Raw genomic sequence first — 16372 nt, forward strand, 5'->3', positions numbered from 1 at the left:
AAATTTAGGGAACACAATATCTGCTTTAAGGGCAACTGTATCTTTACCAAGCTTGCTTTAGGTGTAGGGGTTTTTTAGGTGTTTACTTTTTTTTCTCCTCCCCACCCACTGTTAAAACCAATGCATTGGTATTATAGATTATATTATAGATTATATTGCTTTAACAAATATCTGTGATAGAGTGTTTAGTTTGGATGTGTTTCTTAAAGCATGAAAAGAACCCCCAATTGTGTCTTTTATACAATCCAAATTCCTGTGTGCAATAGAGCTAAGAATTTCTTTGAAGGTTTTCAAAACATTTAGGTCAGCAAGTATGAGAAGCAAAGATAAGTTTATGGCTACATTTTCCTGTACCAAAGCTCTACAGTGTTTGTTAAGCCAGAAGCATCATCATGTTTTGTCTTCTAAATTTTGACCTTCATGCAGCCTTCATACTTCTGATAGTGCTTGCAGGAGCCCATACCTCATGACTGCAATACGTATTCATTGTATTTAGGAATTGCTGTAGTGATTTTTAGCTGCAGAAATCTGCATAATCTTAGTATGCTGCAACTCTGGAACAACTTTTGATTGTTCTTTATCACATATGTATTTGTGAGTGGGAAGAACACTATTTTTAATGTCTTAAGATGAGGAACTTCATTTCCTACAAAGAGACTCCAAAAGTCATTTTTGTTCTTTCCCTGGGTAATCGTGTTTTACTTTTGATATCTGACAGGGCTTTAGAGTTGTCACTCCTCTTTAATAATACACTCATTTTGAAATAACTAATAATATTAAATTAGATATTATAAGGAAATACACATATATGTATTTAAGTCTGTGTTTTGTTCAAAAATTATGCATGAATGTTCAAAAGTTATGCATTATTTTTTAGAGATGTTATGTTTATTTTTTTTTTAAGTTGGAGTTTTTTAATGTCAGATTGTATCTGGAAACTGATACTATTCTCTCTTCCCATTTCAGACTAGAAGATGAATAATCTTTCCTTTAGTGAACTGTGTTGCCTGTTCTGTTGTCCACCATGTCCAGGGAAAATTGCCTCCAAACTGGCATTCTTACCTCCTGATCCCACATACACACTGATGTGTGATGAGAGTGGTAGTCGCTGGACTTTACATCTCTCAGAGCGAGCAGACTGGCAATATTCTTCTAGAGAAAAAGATGCCATTGAGTGCTTCATGACTAGAACATGTAAAGGCAACAGGATTGCCTGTATGTTTGTGCGTTGCTCACCTAATGCCAAGTACACTTTGCTCTTCTCACATGGAAATGCTGTTGACCTGGGTCAGATGAGCAGCTTTTATATAGGACTGGGTTCACGGATCAATTGCAACATATTCTCCTATGATTATTCTGGATATGGTGCAAGTTCTGGGAAGCCAACAGAGAAGAATTTGTATGCTGATATTGATGCTGCTTGGGTGGCTCTTAGGACAAGGTAAGACATTAGCTACTATTTTTTTTTTTTTTACAGTATGCTTGTCAAATGGTTTTATTTCATATGCATCAGTAGCTGAAACAGCAGTGCTGTGATTTAGAATTAGTGGGTTCATATCCAAGCTGACTGGTGGTGCCTGCTGCTGAAGGCACTGTCAGTATTAAGCAGGCTCAGTGTATGTTGTTTACATACTGGAAAAATAGAAATGGATTTAAATTTAATAAGCTGTGCTTTAGTCTTGAATGATTAGAGGATCATCCTTATTGTCACAGTTTGGAGTTTTCTCAGCTGCAAAAATTAAAAAGGTGGGAAAAATCCATAATAATTGATACCCAGTAATTAACCCACTGTTGTGATGTGGATGTGAGAAAATGCAAGTTTCTTCAGATAGTTTCCATCACCTACTTTTTTTTGAAGGGAGGGGCAGAGTAAAATCTGGTAAAAGAGAATTTGGTGAGAGACTATTTCTGTGTGGTGTTGAGATCACCTTGGTTTCAGAATTTTGACTAGCAACTACAGCATTTCCAAAGAGAGAAACATCTTTTTGCTTTATATAGAAAGCTATCTTCACAAAATATAATGTGTGGGAGAGGTTGTAATGGATCTGTGTAAATACCTTATGGTGGGAACAAAAAAGGAGGAATTTGGAGCAGTGGTGTTAACTCAAGCAGAATAAAATGGACAGGAAAAATATGCAAATGGAAAGATGTTATTTCAGCAATTTCTGTGTTCTATGCCTCTGTTTTTGTGGGAGATAAAATAGCAACATGAAAGACTCCGAATGCATTCACTGATACAGGTAAGAACCCTTGAGAATCCTGCACCAAATAAGTACAGCTTCTCTAATTTGAGTGCAATTTTCACCATATTTTTTTTCATTTAGCTCAATATTTTTCTCATGTTATAAATACCCAGACTAGAAAGACTATTTTTTAAAATAGTATACAATCATAAGAATAACTGCTCACCAAAAAAATCCCAGCACACAGCATATTTTACACCAAAAAGGTAGAAAAACCTGAAGTGTGTTATGACTTGAGCATCCTGTTTAATAATTATAGTATCAGGGATATGACTTAAGTGTAAGGGCATGTGGACTTTAAATCCTGGATCCTGATAATTGTCACAGTGAGTTCAGAACTTCATCAATGTAGTATTAATGAGCAGATTACCCCTTTTCAGTGTTTTAAATACACATTTAGTCTTGCATTTCTTTTATAGCAGTATGATACTTCTTTTCAAATAAGCATATGTTATCCATGTATTAAATAGGGAAAAGCTTATTATCATAAACCTCATTCAACCACAGGAGACAGATTTTCAGCTTAATCTATTCAAAAACATGCGTACTAGGTTGTTAGATTAGCTCTTGGTGTTTATTTTTATTACAGTGGAAAGTTGAGATATAACTGTTCCATAAGCCAAGAGCCTGCCGTAGGTGCACTGTTGACTGTGGCTTGTTGCTGGTAGGTGTAGGTGCTTGTGGGTGATCTAGACATTGGCTACTCAGTGAAGGACCCAGTAATGGTTACCAAAAGCACGATGTGCCTTATGAACAATGTGAAAGACAGTCTGAATTATTAAAATGTAACAGAAAATGGAAGAGAATTAGATGGTGAAATGTAATACTTTACAGACTGTCAGTTTACAGACTGTTTAATAAACTAATTTGTAATTATTCTCTTCTTCCTCATAATGAATGAATAGAAAATCTCCTAGGAAATGGGATTGCAGTTTGAACTCTCACCTCAATTGTTAAGCAATGAAGTCTACTTTCTCTTAACAAATGAGATTGTTCATAATTGATAGGACACAGTTTAAATGGCTTTAAACTGAAAGAGGGTAGATTGAGATATTATAAGAAAGAAATTCTTCTCTGTGAGTGTGGTGAAGCACTAGAAGAGGTTGCCCAAAAATGTTGCCAAGAGAAGAACTGGTTGCCCAGAGAAATTGTGGGCAACTTCCTCATCCCTGTGAGTGTTCAAGGCCAGGTTGAATGGAACTTTCAGCAGATTGGTGCAGTGGAAAGTATCCTTGCCCATGGCAGGGAAGGTGGAATTACAGGATCTTTAAAGGGACCCCTTCCAACCCAAACTATTCTATGATTGTAATGCCCCATCTAAGCTTTCTGTTTCATGAGCAGGTGTTGTTGGGTAGACATCAATCTTATATTTATAAGATATGTTCAGGAATAACCTCACTTTAGTCACTTTTTTTGTCCGCTTTTTTTTTATTTTTATTATTGCAACTCCTGTAGAAATTAGGTAATTCTGTAGGCTGTAGAAAGTTTACATTGGTCTGCCCAACTTGTGAATTTCACACATGGGAATTGAATTTGGTCTACTGCTGAGAAAGAGGTTGGTGTTACCAGTTACACCTCTAGTATTTAGAACAGCTTTCCAATTGGCCAGCCTGGTCTCATCCTCGTATCTGAATGCTGGATGTATCAGGGAGAAACTCAGCGCATGGCTCTGAATATTCTGGCTCAAAGTTTGGTCATCCAGCTGTAGTATTCTCTTGAGCCCCGAGACATTGCTCAGCTGTGTTAAAATTCTCAATGAATATCTGGATTAGAACAGAGCCTTTGAGCATTTGCTGCAGCCCTGATGAACTTTCATAGCATAGCCCGTTCTGTCAGTTTCACATTGGCACTATCTTTAACATTTATAACTAATTCTGAAAAAACAAATTAATTCAACAGATTGTTTACAGGATAAATTGAGTATAGCTGCAATTCCTTGTTGATAAGAGAGGGACCTTAGAGTTTTAAACTGTGCCTCACAGTTTGTGATGTGATGAAGAAAAGAATGGAGAAATTACCTTTGGAGATTGATCACAGTCACCCATAGCTCCCTGCATTCCCTGTTCTGAAAAATGGAATCATGGAACCCAACACTGAAAGGTGTTTCTGAAGTGATTGAAATGCTGATGCAGGCTTAATTCTACAGTCAACAAAACTGCTTGTGGTAAAGATTTGCTAGCATCCTAAGTTTTGTGTCTTGGAAAGTCAATCCACATACTCACCTGTAAAACAGCACAGGTGTTCAATGGGGACTGGGCACCTGGGATGAAATAGTCTGGAACTCATACTGAGGGTGATGATGAGATTTTGCTGTGAATATTAATATTCATATAAATTAATTAAGAAAACTAATTTGACAGTCTATCAAAACAGGTAAACAGCAGATGTAGATGCTGAGTTGTGTCTCTATTCTTTACCTTCTTTGAGTATGTTAATAGGAAGCAGTAGCTACTACCTATATGCATGACAGCCATGAAAGAGGTTGCTGTGATTCACTTCCTTCATCAGGTTTGGAAAAGTTGTTCATTGTTGCATATTCATGTGCATGGGACTATATAAAAGCTGCAAGTGAGGACATTCTTTTTCCAGCTGTCATAGCTAAGCTAGCAAGTGTTGAAATACCAGGAGTCATTTTGGGATACGCCTGTTTTCTGCTGTTCTCTTCTCTGAAGGCCTTTGATGACACCCTAGCAAGGGTGGAAAGGTTTAACCAGCCCCAGGCAAATGCAGGGCAAGTGGTGCTCATTCAGAAACCTCTGAAGATGTGCCAGATTGCCTCATGACCAGATTTACCTGTAAGAAGGCAAACAGTCCTTTCATTGTTGCTTATCATGGACTGCATAATAATTGAAAAATTTAAGGGTAAATCTCACAATCAGATGTTGTGTCAAAGTGGACAGAATGCCCATAAATTGAACAGCCAGACATAGGAATAATACTGAACCTCTTCAGATGTTGGCCAAAAGTGTTCATTTGACAATTCACAAATTACTTTTTTATTCAGAAGTAGAACAGGTGGGGATGGCTCAGCTAGAAGCTGAAATACTGTAACTTTGTACAGTACTGTATAAATTTGGAGAGAAATTGAGTTTTTGTTTAAATTCATAGGGAATAGTAGCTCAATTATCAAGGAAGACAAATCTTGACAAGAGAACAAGTGTAATGGTACCATTTTGAAGTTTAGAAAAGGCCAAACTGTCATGAAAGAGGCAGAGAAGGTGCAGTTTGTTGATTATAATATGGACAGTGGGCTTGCTTCTCATAAAACAGTTTCTTTTTTCTTCTCCCAATGTAAAATATTGTATGCTGTCTTGGTTTTGGAAGACAGGTGTCTGGTAGGGAGGGCAGGGGCCTCCCTTGGAATGGAAACATAGACCCCCTCCCTCCGAATTATTATAATTCTGAAATCAAGGGGCTGAGATGGGCTCCATCCCATCTCAGCCGAGAAGGCTGAGATGGGATGGAGGAGAGGCTTTGTTTTCACAAACCCCTCGGGCAGTCAGTCCCGGTGCTCCTGCAGGGCTCCGAGGAACAGTCGGCTGGAAACAGCAGGGATGAGCAGAGATCCTGGGCCGGTGGCTGAGGTGTATCAGCAGCTCTGCGGTGGTGGCTGGCACTGCCACATGTCCCGGCAGGACAGGGGGTGTGAAGCCACCAACAAAGAGGGGAGAAGGAGAAGAAGCAGCAGCTCCGTCTGGGTGATGGCGAAATTCCCCTCTCCAAACTGCAACAACTCGGAAGGAGTGTCTCGCTCTCAAGCCCAAGAAACCAGCCAGCCCTCAGCCGCCCCCCCCTCCTCATCCCCTGCTCCCCTTCCTCCCTGGGCCCAGCCGAACTCACCCTGTTTCTCAAGCACCCAACAAGTACCAGCAATCAGATTTCCCCGCAATTAATGGGCAAAAAATTCCATTAGTGAGACGGAACAAAAGGAAGGACACCCAACCCTCAACATATGCACAAGAAGGGGAATGTGCACATCAGTTGAGGAAGAGCTGTATGCTCCTGAATTTTATTCGTGGCCTGGAATGTTGATAGTTACAGGTGTGGATAATGTTCATGCCCTTCATGTTCTGCAACTTGCAGTTTAATTTTATGTGTTACGTCCATGATGACAAAAGATTCTGAATGTGCATTGAAAATGCCCTCAGGATGTTCCACCTTGTTCTATGTGCCTCCAGTGCTTCCTCTGTAAATGTGTGTGTGCAATAGCTTGACAAACTGTAGCTTCTCTAGAGCATCTAGTGTAAGCCTAAACAGGTACTATGGAAAATGCACCCTTCTAAGCTTGATCTCATAGATACTTAAGAACAGTAGTTGTTTTGTGTCCTTTATGTATATCTAGATCAAAATGGCAGGTATTTTTTTAAGAACTTGACAGTGTAGCATGGTAATTGCTGCTGGAATTTGTTTCTTAAAGGTAACTGAAGTTAAAAAAACAAAACAAACAAAAAAGAAAAAATCAAAAACCCAAAGAAACAAAAAAACTCTACCTACCTTGTCACAGGCAGACAAGCATTTTGTAGTTCGCTTATTGCACATCATGGTAACCTGATACATATCCAGTGAATATATAAAATAAAGTGAATATCCAATGTAAGTGATGTACTTCTAATTGAAGTGTTCGAGGAAAGGTCAGACAGCACTTTGAGCAACTTGATTCAATGAAATATTACCTCCCTATGTCAGGGGCCTGGACTATCACATTCCAACCTACATTGTTCTATGATTCTATGAAGAGGAAAAAAAGAGAATGGAGGGACAGAGAAAAGGTGGACCACCAGTAAGATAAGTGTTTAGACAAGTGCAGAAAATGTCTTGTTACAAAAACAGCAATATCAAGGAAATAGTGAAACAGTTTCTGCTTAATCACATGAAGTTCATTATTAATGGAAATAAAAAGAATATTTCATTGCTGTTTAGCAGTTCTTTTTCTACCAGAGGCTGAAAAGATCAGGCCAAGAGTGTTTAGGGTTGCATCTTTTACAGGAGACCATCCATATCTGGTCAGCATATGTAAGGCCACAGAAAAGATTCTGGCTTTCTTAGTGTTATGTTGGGCCCTGGTTCCAGGCAGTGGAACAGTTGGGACACTTACAACAACTTATTGGCTTGCTCCTTCCTTAGCCCACCAGTGGCATGCTGTTTCCTGCCTGTCCCTGAGCAGAGGCAGGACAAAAGAGCACAAAGCAGTCGCTCCACTACTCCCAGACAAGATTTATGTAGTTCCTTTTCACGAGCTGTTAAAGCCTAATGAGGGAGAACACATTGCTGAACCTGCAAATAGGAAAGTGGGGGTTTTTTTCTGTTTGGCAGTAGCTTAGCTTTGTAGTGACATCGACCTGTGCCTTTAGTGTGGTGATGAGGCAGAAATTTCTGAGTGCTCAGACACTCTGTGAGAAGGTTAGGAAGCTTACATGAACACAGGTTCTGTGTCAAAAATGCTCTTTAAACTCCATCTGATTTCTAGGCAGGTAAGCTTTAAGAGTGTGAAGGTAGAGGATGAATTGGATGTTGAAAGGAATTGAAATCTCAGTTGCTCTGGGAAAGAGAAAGATGTTGCAGTTGGCCTTTAAACTGCAGAAAATATCTATCAAGTCTTCACCAGATTTTGCCCAGAATAACTTGTCCACAGGAATAGCACTTTCTCTAAGAAGGTACATCTGTGCATTGCTAGTTTTAAGGTTTTTCTGCCAAGGTCCTTTTTGGTGATTATAGCTTAAAAAAAATCCCCAAACCTAAAAACGCCCTCTATTACCTTCAACCCCACACTGAAGGTCTGTCTATGCTGACACAAGTTATCTAAGATTACCTGAGTGGACAACAGTGTTTACATTAGTCCTATTATCAACATAATGAGCTTCCAAAGATACCAACAGTCTTTACAGCATGTCTTTGACCTCTTGTAACCAGAGGAGCTACTTGAAACATATGGCTCTGTAAATGTCATGTTCCCCTTCCTCAGAATAGCTTGTACTTAAAAGGCACTGATTAAGAGAACAATGTTAATGTGACTTTTTCTCTTGATCTGACACTCCTCCTTTGGGAGACCAGGTATGTAGTCATCAGATAACTTGATACAAAACTTCTTGGAGTTTAACAGGCTATGAGTCTATCAAAAAAAGTAAATAAATTTCAGTTCAGTAGGGAACTTAAAAACAGTTGTGTTTTTAAGAGATTTTTCCTGTTTTAAGTTGATACTTCTGGAAGATAGTAATAGTTATTGCTATAGATATATATAGTATATATAGTGTATATATATATATATATATGCTTATTTATTTATTTATTTATTGCTATATAAATAAAAGACACTTAAGCTCTTTATTTTTTCCAAACATTTCAAAAGTCCATTCTATTTGGCTTGCAAGGCTAAGCTTTGGTAGCAGGGGGTACAGGGGTTCCTTCTGTAAGAAGCAGTCAGAGGCATCCTCCATGTCTGGCAGAGCCAATCTCTAGCAGCTCTGAAGATGGATGTACCACTGGCAAAGGCTGGGCCAATCAGAAATTATGGTAGTGCCTCTGGGATAACATATTTAAGAAGACGAGCAGGAGAAAAAAAAATTACTGTGCGTTGCATTTCAGCCAGAAAAGAGTCAGAAGATGTGATGGTAACATCCTCCAGACACCAGGGTCAGTGGGGAAGGAGGAGCAGGCGGTGCTCCAGGGATTGGGGCTGAGATTCTCCTGCAGCCTGTGGTGCAGACCATGGTGTGAAGCAGCTGCACCCCTGCAGCCCTTGGAGATCCACAGGGATGCAGAGATCCACCCACAGCCCAGGGACGATTTCTGAAGGGGATCATCAGAGGGATGCCTGAAGGGAGGCTGTGACCCCATGGGAGAGCTGTGGAGAGAGGAGCCCACACTGGAGCAGCCTATCCTTGAAGGACAGCACCCCATGGGAGAGCAGCCCACACTGTAGCAGTTTGAGGGGGACTGTTGCCTGTGGGACAGACTCACATCAGAGAAGTTCATGGAGAACTGTCTCCATGAGAGGGATGGCATGGTGAGCAGGGGAAGGACTCCTCACCCTGAGCAGTGAGAGAAACAACATGTAATGAACTGACCACAACCCCCATTCCCCGTCTCCCTGCGCTGCTGGGGTAGGTGGTAGAGCTGGGAAGGAGAGGGTGTGGGGGGAGGTGTTTTTAAGGTCTGTTTTACTTCTCATTATCCTGCTTTGATTCTGTTAGTAATAAATTCAATTAATATCTCTAAATCTAGCCTGTTCTGCCCATGATGATACTTGGTGAGAGATCCCTCACAGTCCTTATCTCAGCCCACAAACCCTTCACTAAATTTTCTCTCCCCTTTCCAGCTGTGGAGCAGAGTGAGAGAGCTGCTTTGGTGGGTGCCTGGCACCCAGGCAGGAGCAGCCCACTAAACTTTTTCAACAGAAAAGGGAAGACTGGAATGGGTAGATGTAATCTCTGCTTCCCAAGCTGCTTGGAGTTTGTTATTGGGGGGGTGGGGGATGATTATTTAGGTTTTTATCCTCTTCAAGCCAGAATATTCAGAAGTCTACTTTGAGCCACCACTTCTGGCTATTGACTTCTTTATTTCAGTTTACAGGTTGCAAAGCATGTAGCTTCTGCTGGGCATTGTGAGGCAATCTATTTGACTGATGGAATAAGGATTAATCCAGATATCGTAAATACTTTTCTTGGTTTATTTTTTTGCAGCCAAAAATCTATCTTCAGACTGAAGGAATTTGATCAAAAAATATGAGAAAGAATAATGAGAAAGAGGAGAATATATGTTTCAAAATACACTTTTTAGGTTGTTGTCCTAGGGCGACCCCTGAACTAGGACAGTAGTGCTTTAAATTCCTGTGTAATGGCCTGTATATCTTGTAAAACTCAACATCAAAGGAAACATAAGTGTGGTAATTGGCAAGGCCTGTTTGAAATTATTTATCATAACGTGCTGTGCAAACTGCATGTCATACTAGTGATGAAATGTGTCAGGTATTAATGCAAGTTTTGTTTAGGTTATGTGGGAAGAAAGGAAGGTGGCACAGTACTTTCAGAATAGACAAATGTGATGTGAATTGGGAGATGAATTTAAAAGGATGAGTGCTAAGTTCTCAGGTATTTTAGAAGAGATGCAGAAATAGTGAAGACATTAGATTTGTTTTTTGTTTCAAAGCTTTAATTTACTGTATTTATGTGTGCTGGAATTTTCAGAAAGTCTTGTTAATGATTGAAATTGCTTATTCTTTGAGAACTGTCATGAAGTGAAGGGCCTTGCTAATAGTTCCAGGCTGACGATGAAGACTTAGAGTTTTAGAAGTCTTAATTTGGTCATGATCTGATTATGACTAGAAACTCTTTCTAGGAAACACTGACAGTATTTAAGTAGTCATGATGTAGCAAGATTCCTGTGTCAGACACTCTGTGTCTGTGCTAATACTTTAAAAGCTTTTACATTTCACTCTATCAGAACCCATTTAAATAAATAGGTGAGTATTAAATAGACAATGTTAGATGTGAGCAGTGATGGGTTTTAAACAAAATTTAGCAAGTTATTGACATGCCTGATGAATTCAGCTACTGATACATAACATGTAAGTAATACTACAGTCTTGAAATCTTCCTTGATAGATTTTTTTTAACTGTTTATTATATACTGATGCAACTTGCAAATTTTTTTCTAGCTTATTAAGAAGGACTTGTGGATTTGGGGGAAGCTGTTTTATTGGCTGGTATTTTGAATGTCTTGATACACATGAAGCATTTTTTCCCTAATGATCCTGATTTTTTAGTCTCTTAGACTTTATTGATTTTAGTGTTTGATTGTCTATACCGTTGTTTACCCATGTTTATAAGATACTGGAGAATATTTTTGTTACTTCTGCTGTTGTGACTTCACTGGAGGCATTCAAAATATATTAATTTGATAACTTCTTTACGGGTCTGGCAGAAAATTCTTTACAGTGTTGGCAGAAAATATGCATACCTTTATTGTAGACAAGGCAACAGATACACTTTTCTCACTTGATTTTCATTCCTTTTAAAGTGGCAAGAATCAAACTTACCTCATGCTGTTCCACAGTGACATTAGGCTATGCTGCTCTTACTTAAAAAGTTGAGCAAGTTTTTAATAATGCATGAGAACAATGATTTGGGTTTGGGTTTTTTGGTTTAGTTTTGGGGCTTTGAGTTTTGTTTTGGAGGTGATGTGGAGGAATTGGGTTGTTTTATGGGGCTTTGGGGAAGGTGGTTGTTGTTTTAGGATTTTTGCTTATGAGGTTTTCTTGCGTTTGGTATTGATGCAATGAAGTACCTCTTCCTCTTCCAAGTTCTTCCTTTCCCAAGTTTAGAGACACTGTTGCAATGTGACGTGTTCTAAGAGTATGGGGCAATGGATCAGCAGCTCACTTTTGTTGCAGGCACTGTTCTTGGCCAATTTACCGTTCTCTTCAGAGGCTTTTCCCTTGTAATGGATAGCAATTGCTTTTCTTATTCACACTAATGCTGAGAAATATATTAAACTGACGTGTAAGTGTTAACTAGATGTTTCTTTTGTTTGCTCCTGTTAATTGCACTAGGAGGGAAGCTTTTACTTCAGTTCTGTATTCCCTGTTGGGCTGTCTTGCTTGTGGATTAGGTTGATAAGAACAAGCTTCTTGGCTATTTCATAGAATGCTCAATATTACTATATTGATCACTGTCAGTATGGGCATGGCTTTAGTCTCACTAAATTTATAAACAATGTTACCAGCTTGCAGGTTTTATCAGGTATCAGAAGAGTAAAGCTGACCAAATTTTTGCAGGCTTGATTATGTTTCATGTGATGATAACCAAAGAGCTATTAAGGCTCTAATCAGTTTTGTGTTTTAGGTCCACTGGAGTTAATATTAAAGACTTTAAACTAGTATATAAGCTATGCTACATTCATAAATCCATATTTTAAAAATTAATTCAGTATTTCAATACCATTCAGGCATAAGGAAAGAAAGTACTGTAAACAGAGAGTAAACATAATTGTGTGATTTAGTCAGGAATGCCATAGAACAGATTTGCTTGTTCTTCTACCAGCTCCTGTTTCATAGTTGATGCCCTTCTGAAAATTTTCATCTTCAGACATGCTTATTTTGCCTTGCTCTGTAGATTTTTTTTGTCTGTTTCACTTTATATGACACTTTTTAAACATTTCTAATTTTCTAGATATGGAATTCGCCCTGAAAATGTGATTATATATGGCCAGAGTATAGGAACGGTGCCATCTGTGGATCTTGCTGCTAGGTATGAAAGTGCTGCTGTAATTCTTCATTCTCCACTGACCTCAGGAATGAGAGTAGCTTTTCCTGATACGAAGAGGACGTATTGCTTCGATGCATTCCCAAAGTAAGTTGAAGGATTTTTTTTTTTTTAATTTAGCATACATTTTCTCTGTTACAGAAGTTTTCAGTTAAAAAAACAAATAGTCTGGAAAATTCTCTGAATTTTTTTCCAAAGGCTTAATAAAACAATTGGAGAAAAATTAGTGAATAACATCAAAGAGGAACATTTGATTTGAAGAAGTTTACAAAACTTTATAAACCTTCTAGGCACTTTGCATCTCTAATCATTTTAGTGGATATCTCTAAAGAAGTAATTAATTTTCCTATACATTACATGTAAATCCCTAGTTCTAATAAGTAGTTCTATCCAGTGAATTGTTAGTCTGGATAACTGTGAACAAAGTAATTTGCAATATGTTTCTGTAAGACTGAAAAACTAAGTAGATCTTAGTTTAGATCTTAGAAGAAAATTCCTGTCATGTATTTCAGAACTGTGCCATTGTTTTCATGGATATAATCTTTTCCTTGCAGCATTGACAAAATTTCTAAAATAACATCTCCTGTCTTAATAATCCATGGAACTGAAGATGAAGTCATTGACTTTTCACATGGCCTGGCATTATTTGAGCGCTGCCAGAGACCTGTAGAACCACTGTGGGTAGAAGGAGCGGGCCATAATGATGTGGAACTCTATGGACAGTACCTTGAAAGATTAAAACAATTTGTGTCACAGGAACTGGTGAACTTGTAACTTTCATTGTGTATTTACATGTTTTTTTCATTTCACTGCAGAACTGCGCGCCTTGATAAATATGTAACTTAAAACCTGAATGTTGTGTTTTCAAATCATCTCGGTTGCCTTCATTAAATTTACAGGTAATGATTTGTCAACATAATTAATGAAGGTTTTAATGCCAGCATTATAAACTGGAATTACATCATCATACAGTCAGACTTGGCAGTTCATATTTCTTTGTGTCAGGTTTTTTTCTTCTTAGATGTTAAGAAAAAAAATCACAATGAGTACTGTAAGAAAATTTAATTATATAAAACCAAATGCTGTAAAAGTGTTGCCAAGTGCTTTAGCATATCAAAAACAAGTTTATAAATATTTTTTAAACATCTCAAGGTGTACTGTGACTTACTCTGTTGCACAGGTGTAATTAAAAAACAAACTTTAAAGTAGTTCTTCTGTGAAAACGTAATAGCCATGAAATTTGAGCAAATACTAATGTATGTAATAAGAATAAACAGTCACTGGAAATTACTCATGCCCTGTTATAGGGAGAAGCGGGCAAAATAGATATCTTTTTCCGTATTTTTAATTTCTTTTGTGCTTAGTTTTCCTTGAGTTGTTTTGTAGTCATGTTGTCCCTTAGCTTTCAGAATAATAAAATGTACCCACTCATGTGCTCAGGAGTCCTAATCTTGCCAAAATAGCGCCACGAGTTATCATTGTTGTAATGCAAATATCATTCACATGATTGCTACTGAGGCCACAAAATACCTCTTTGAAACCAGTAAGACTTTTAAAACCTAGAAGACTTCTTGAACACTGATTTTCTAGAACCACAATGTGTCTTTAAGAGGAACTTTGAAGTTCATTGTAAAAAACCGTTTGCAACTTAGCAATTAACTGATTTGGCTTAATTTTGGATGTTTAGTGTAAAAGCTTATTTTTTTGAGTATTGTATTGATATTTTACTAATCAGGCCTGGGTGGGGTGGGAGGAGTGGCAAGAAGAGAATATTGACATTTTTCTATTAACTCATGGTAAAACAAAACTTAAGTTGCCTTTCCCTTGAATGCATTTTGCGTGAATGACACTATGAAAAATAAACTTAATTATATGTAGCCTAATTGTAAACAAAATAATATTCCAAAAATACACACTGTGCTTTTAAGGCCTTATGTAGTTTAATTGTTCTGCTTGGGGTTTTTTTTGTGATTGAGACTCTTGTATACTTAAATGTAGCTTTGAGTATTATGAAAACTTTGGTTAAGATGTGTTGATTAACAGTAAACAATATTCACACACTTGCATTTCTTCCTTTTTCTTTTTATTCAAAGAAATAGCAGCAGTTGCTTGTAGTATCAAAATACTTAGCAACTCCCCATTTTTCAAAGAAATCTGACATCTAAAGCAATAACTGATTGTTCTGAATTTCTTTATCAGCAGCTACTGTTCTGATCACCCTCCCACCCTAATGCCTCACCTTACTACACTTGAGCTTCCTGCTGCAAAGCTGCTTCTAAACTTTTTTTCTGTAATGAATTCTACTATCTTCTTTGACATGAAAAGGAATTCTTGTCTTGTGCACATTGGTGAGTTAATTGAGCAGAAAGAAATTTGTTCTCAAGCAGCTTGGTTAATGTCTTCTTTGATTTTTTGATCAATGATGCTTTAGAGAGCTCTAAAATTCAGAGTATATTCAGGAACAACAACATTACGCTTGTAGATTTTCTTCCTAGTTCAAGACTTGCGGATACAGGTGTGTCACTCAGCTTTATTACATCATATTTAATGAGGTAATAGTTTGATTTCCTTTTCTTACTACCTTCTAGCCACTATCTCCGATGGAAATCATTATGGTTAAATGTTTAAGTGCTTTCTTTGTGATAAATGAAGCCTGTTTTGAGATTCACCTTCAGGAATTCACAAATAAAGAGTGTGGAAGTGCAGTGTTAAGTGATACACATTGGGTGTATTTTGGTTGCCTGCCCATTGCAGGCAAATGATCAGCTGCCATCACAAGAACTGATTGTGCTTGGGGATATTATGACACTCTGCAGTTGAAAAAGACAGAAAAGGTGTCATAGCAGTTTTGCTGCTTTTGTTTCTGTGTTTTGTTGAAGCAGAACAAAAGATCTAACAGTGTTTTGTCTTCAGTATGTGCAGCTGTGCTGGATTGCACTGGTGAGTAGAGATTCTGGTCTCTTTTGCACCATTTATGCACGGTTAATTATTGCCGGTGGTGATTTATGTTTTATACCTGTATTATTTCCGATGATTTGGATACGTGAAGGAATTTAAAAGGGTTTTAGGCTTAGCCTAGCCTGGTAGTGCAAAACTTGTTAGTGACAGAAAGCCACTCTAGGCTGTTGCAATGATGAGGAAAACATCTGACATCTTGATTGTCTTATCCTTATACCATAGTTTTGGTGAAATTGACAATGGGCTGTTGTTTAATGTTACAGATGTAATTGTCTTCTGATAAATAAAGTTGATTCAGCATTCATTGGAAAGACAATGCCTGTATTTTAAGGGAAAAGAAAAGAGTGGTTTGTGAGCCTTGTGGTGTCATTCCTGGTTTGTTTGGTTTTTTTCTTTGAGACGTATTTGACAGTAAACTGTCCTTTTCAGTTCTGAAAATCTTGACAAATCAGCTTTCAAAACAAGTTCATATATGCAAAATATGTGATTACCTTCTAAAGGTAGGATCTACTTGGGACATGTTTTCCTTTTTACACTCACATTCACAGCTTCATAAAACTCCCCTCTCTTTACTGTCCACCTCTGGCTGCAAAGAAGTCTAGTGTATGTTCAGTTTGCTACTCTTATTGATGGATTTTAAACTTACTTTCCTTTTCGAGAATTTTTTTTTTTTTTTTATTGGGGAAAAATATTGCTTGTTTATTTTTGGGCTCCTTTCACTGGGAGACATGGACATTGGTCAACAAGGTACTGCTCATACAAAATATTCCATGTCCTACAGATACTAATTTTTTCACTACACTGTTAATATCTTCAGGTTAGAAATAAGGAAAATGATATGTAAGTAGCATGCTGATTGGTTGAAAACATGGCAGAAAAGGAGTTGGGAACTCTGCTGGGAGTTCTGAACAA

The 16372-nt window shown here is 37.9% G+C and overlaps 1 protein-coding gene across 2 annotated transcripts in view; it reads left to right on the forward strand.

Moving 5' to 3' along the window:
• Positions 1 to 15764, forward strand: part of ABHD17B (abhydrolase domain containing 17B, depalmitoylase) — a 20529-nt gene extending 4765 nt beyond the window's left edge. For both annotated transcript variants that reach the window (XM_015615176.3, XM_015615177.2), the window contains exons 2-4: positions 967 to 1441; positions 12410 to 12589; positions 13057 to 15764. In XM_015615176.3, the coding sequence (XP_015470662.1) occupies positions 975 to 1441; positions 12410 to 12589; positions 13057 to 13276 (867 nt within the window). In that variant the 5' untranslated portion in view covers positions 967 to 974 and the 3' untranslated portion in view covers positions 13277 to 15764. The remainder of the gene's footprint in view (positions 1 to 966; positions 1442 to 12409; positions 12590 to 13056) is intronic.
• Positions 15765 to 16372: the final 608 nt, after the last annotated feature.

This window comes from Parus major, chromosome Z (genome assembly GCF_001522545.3).
Source record: "Parus major isolate Abel chromosome Z, Parus_major1.1, whole genome shotgun sequence".
NCBI classification, from domain to species: Eukaryota; Metazoa; Chordata; class Aves; order Passeriformes; family Paridae; genus Parus; species Parus major.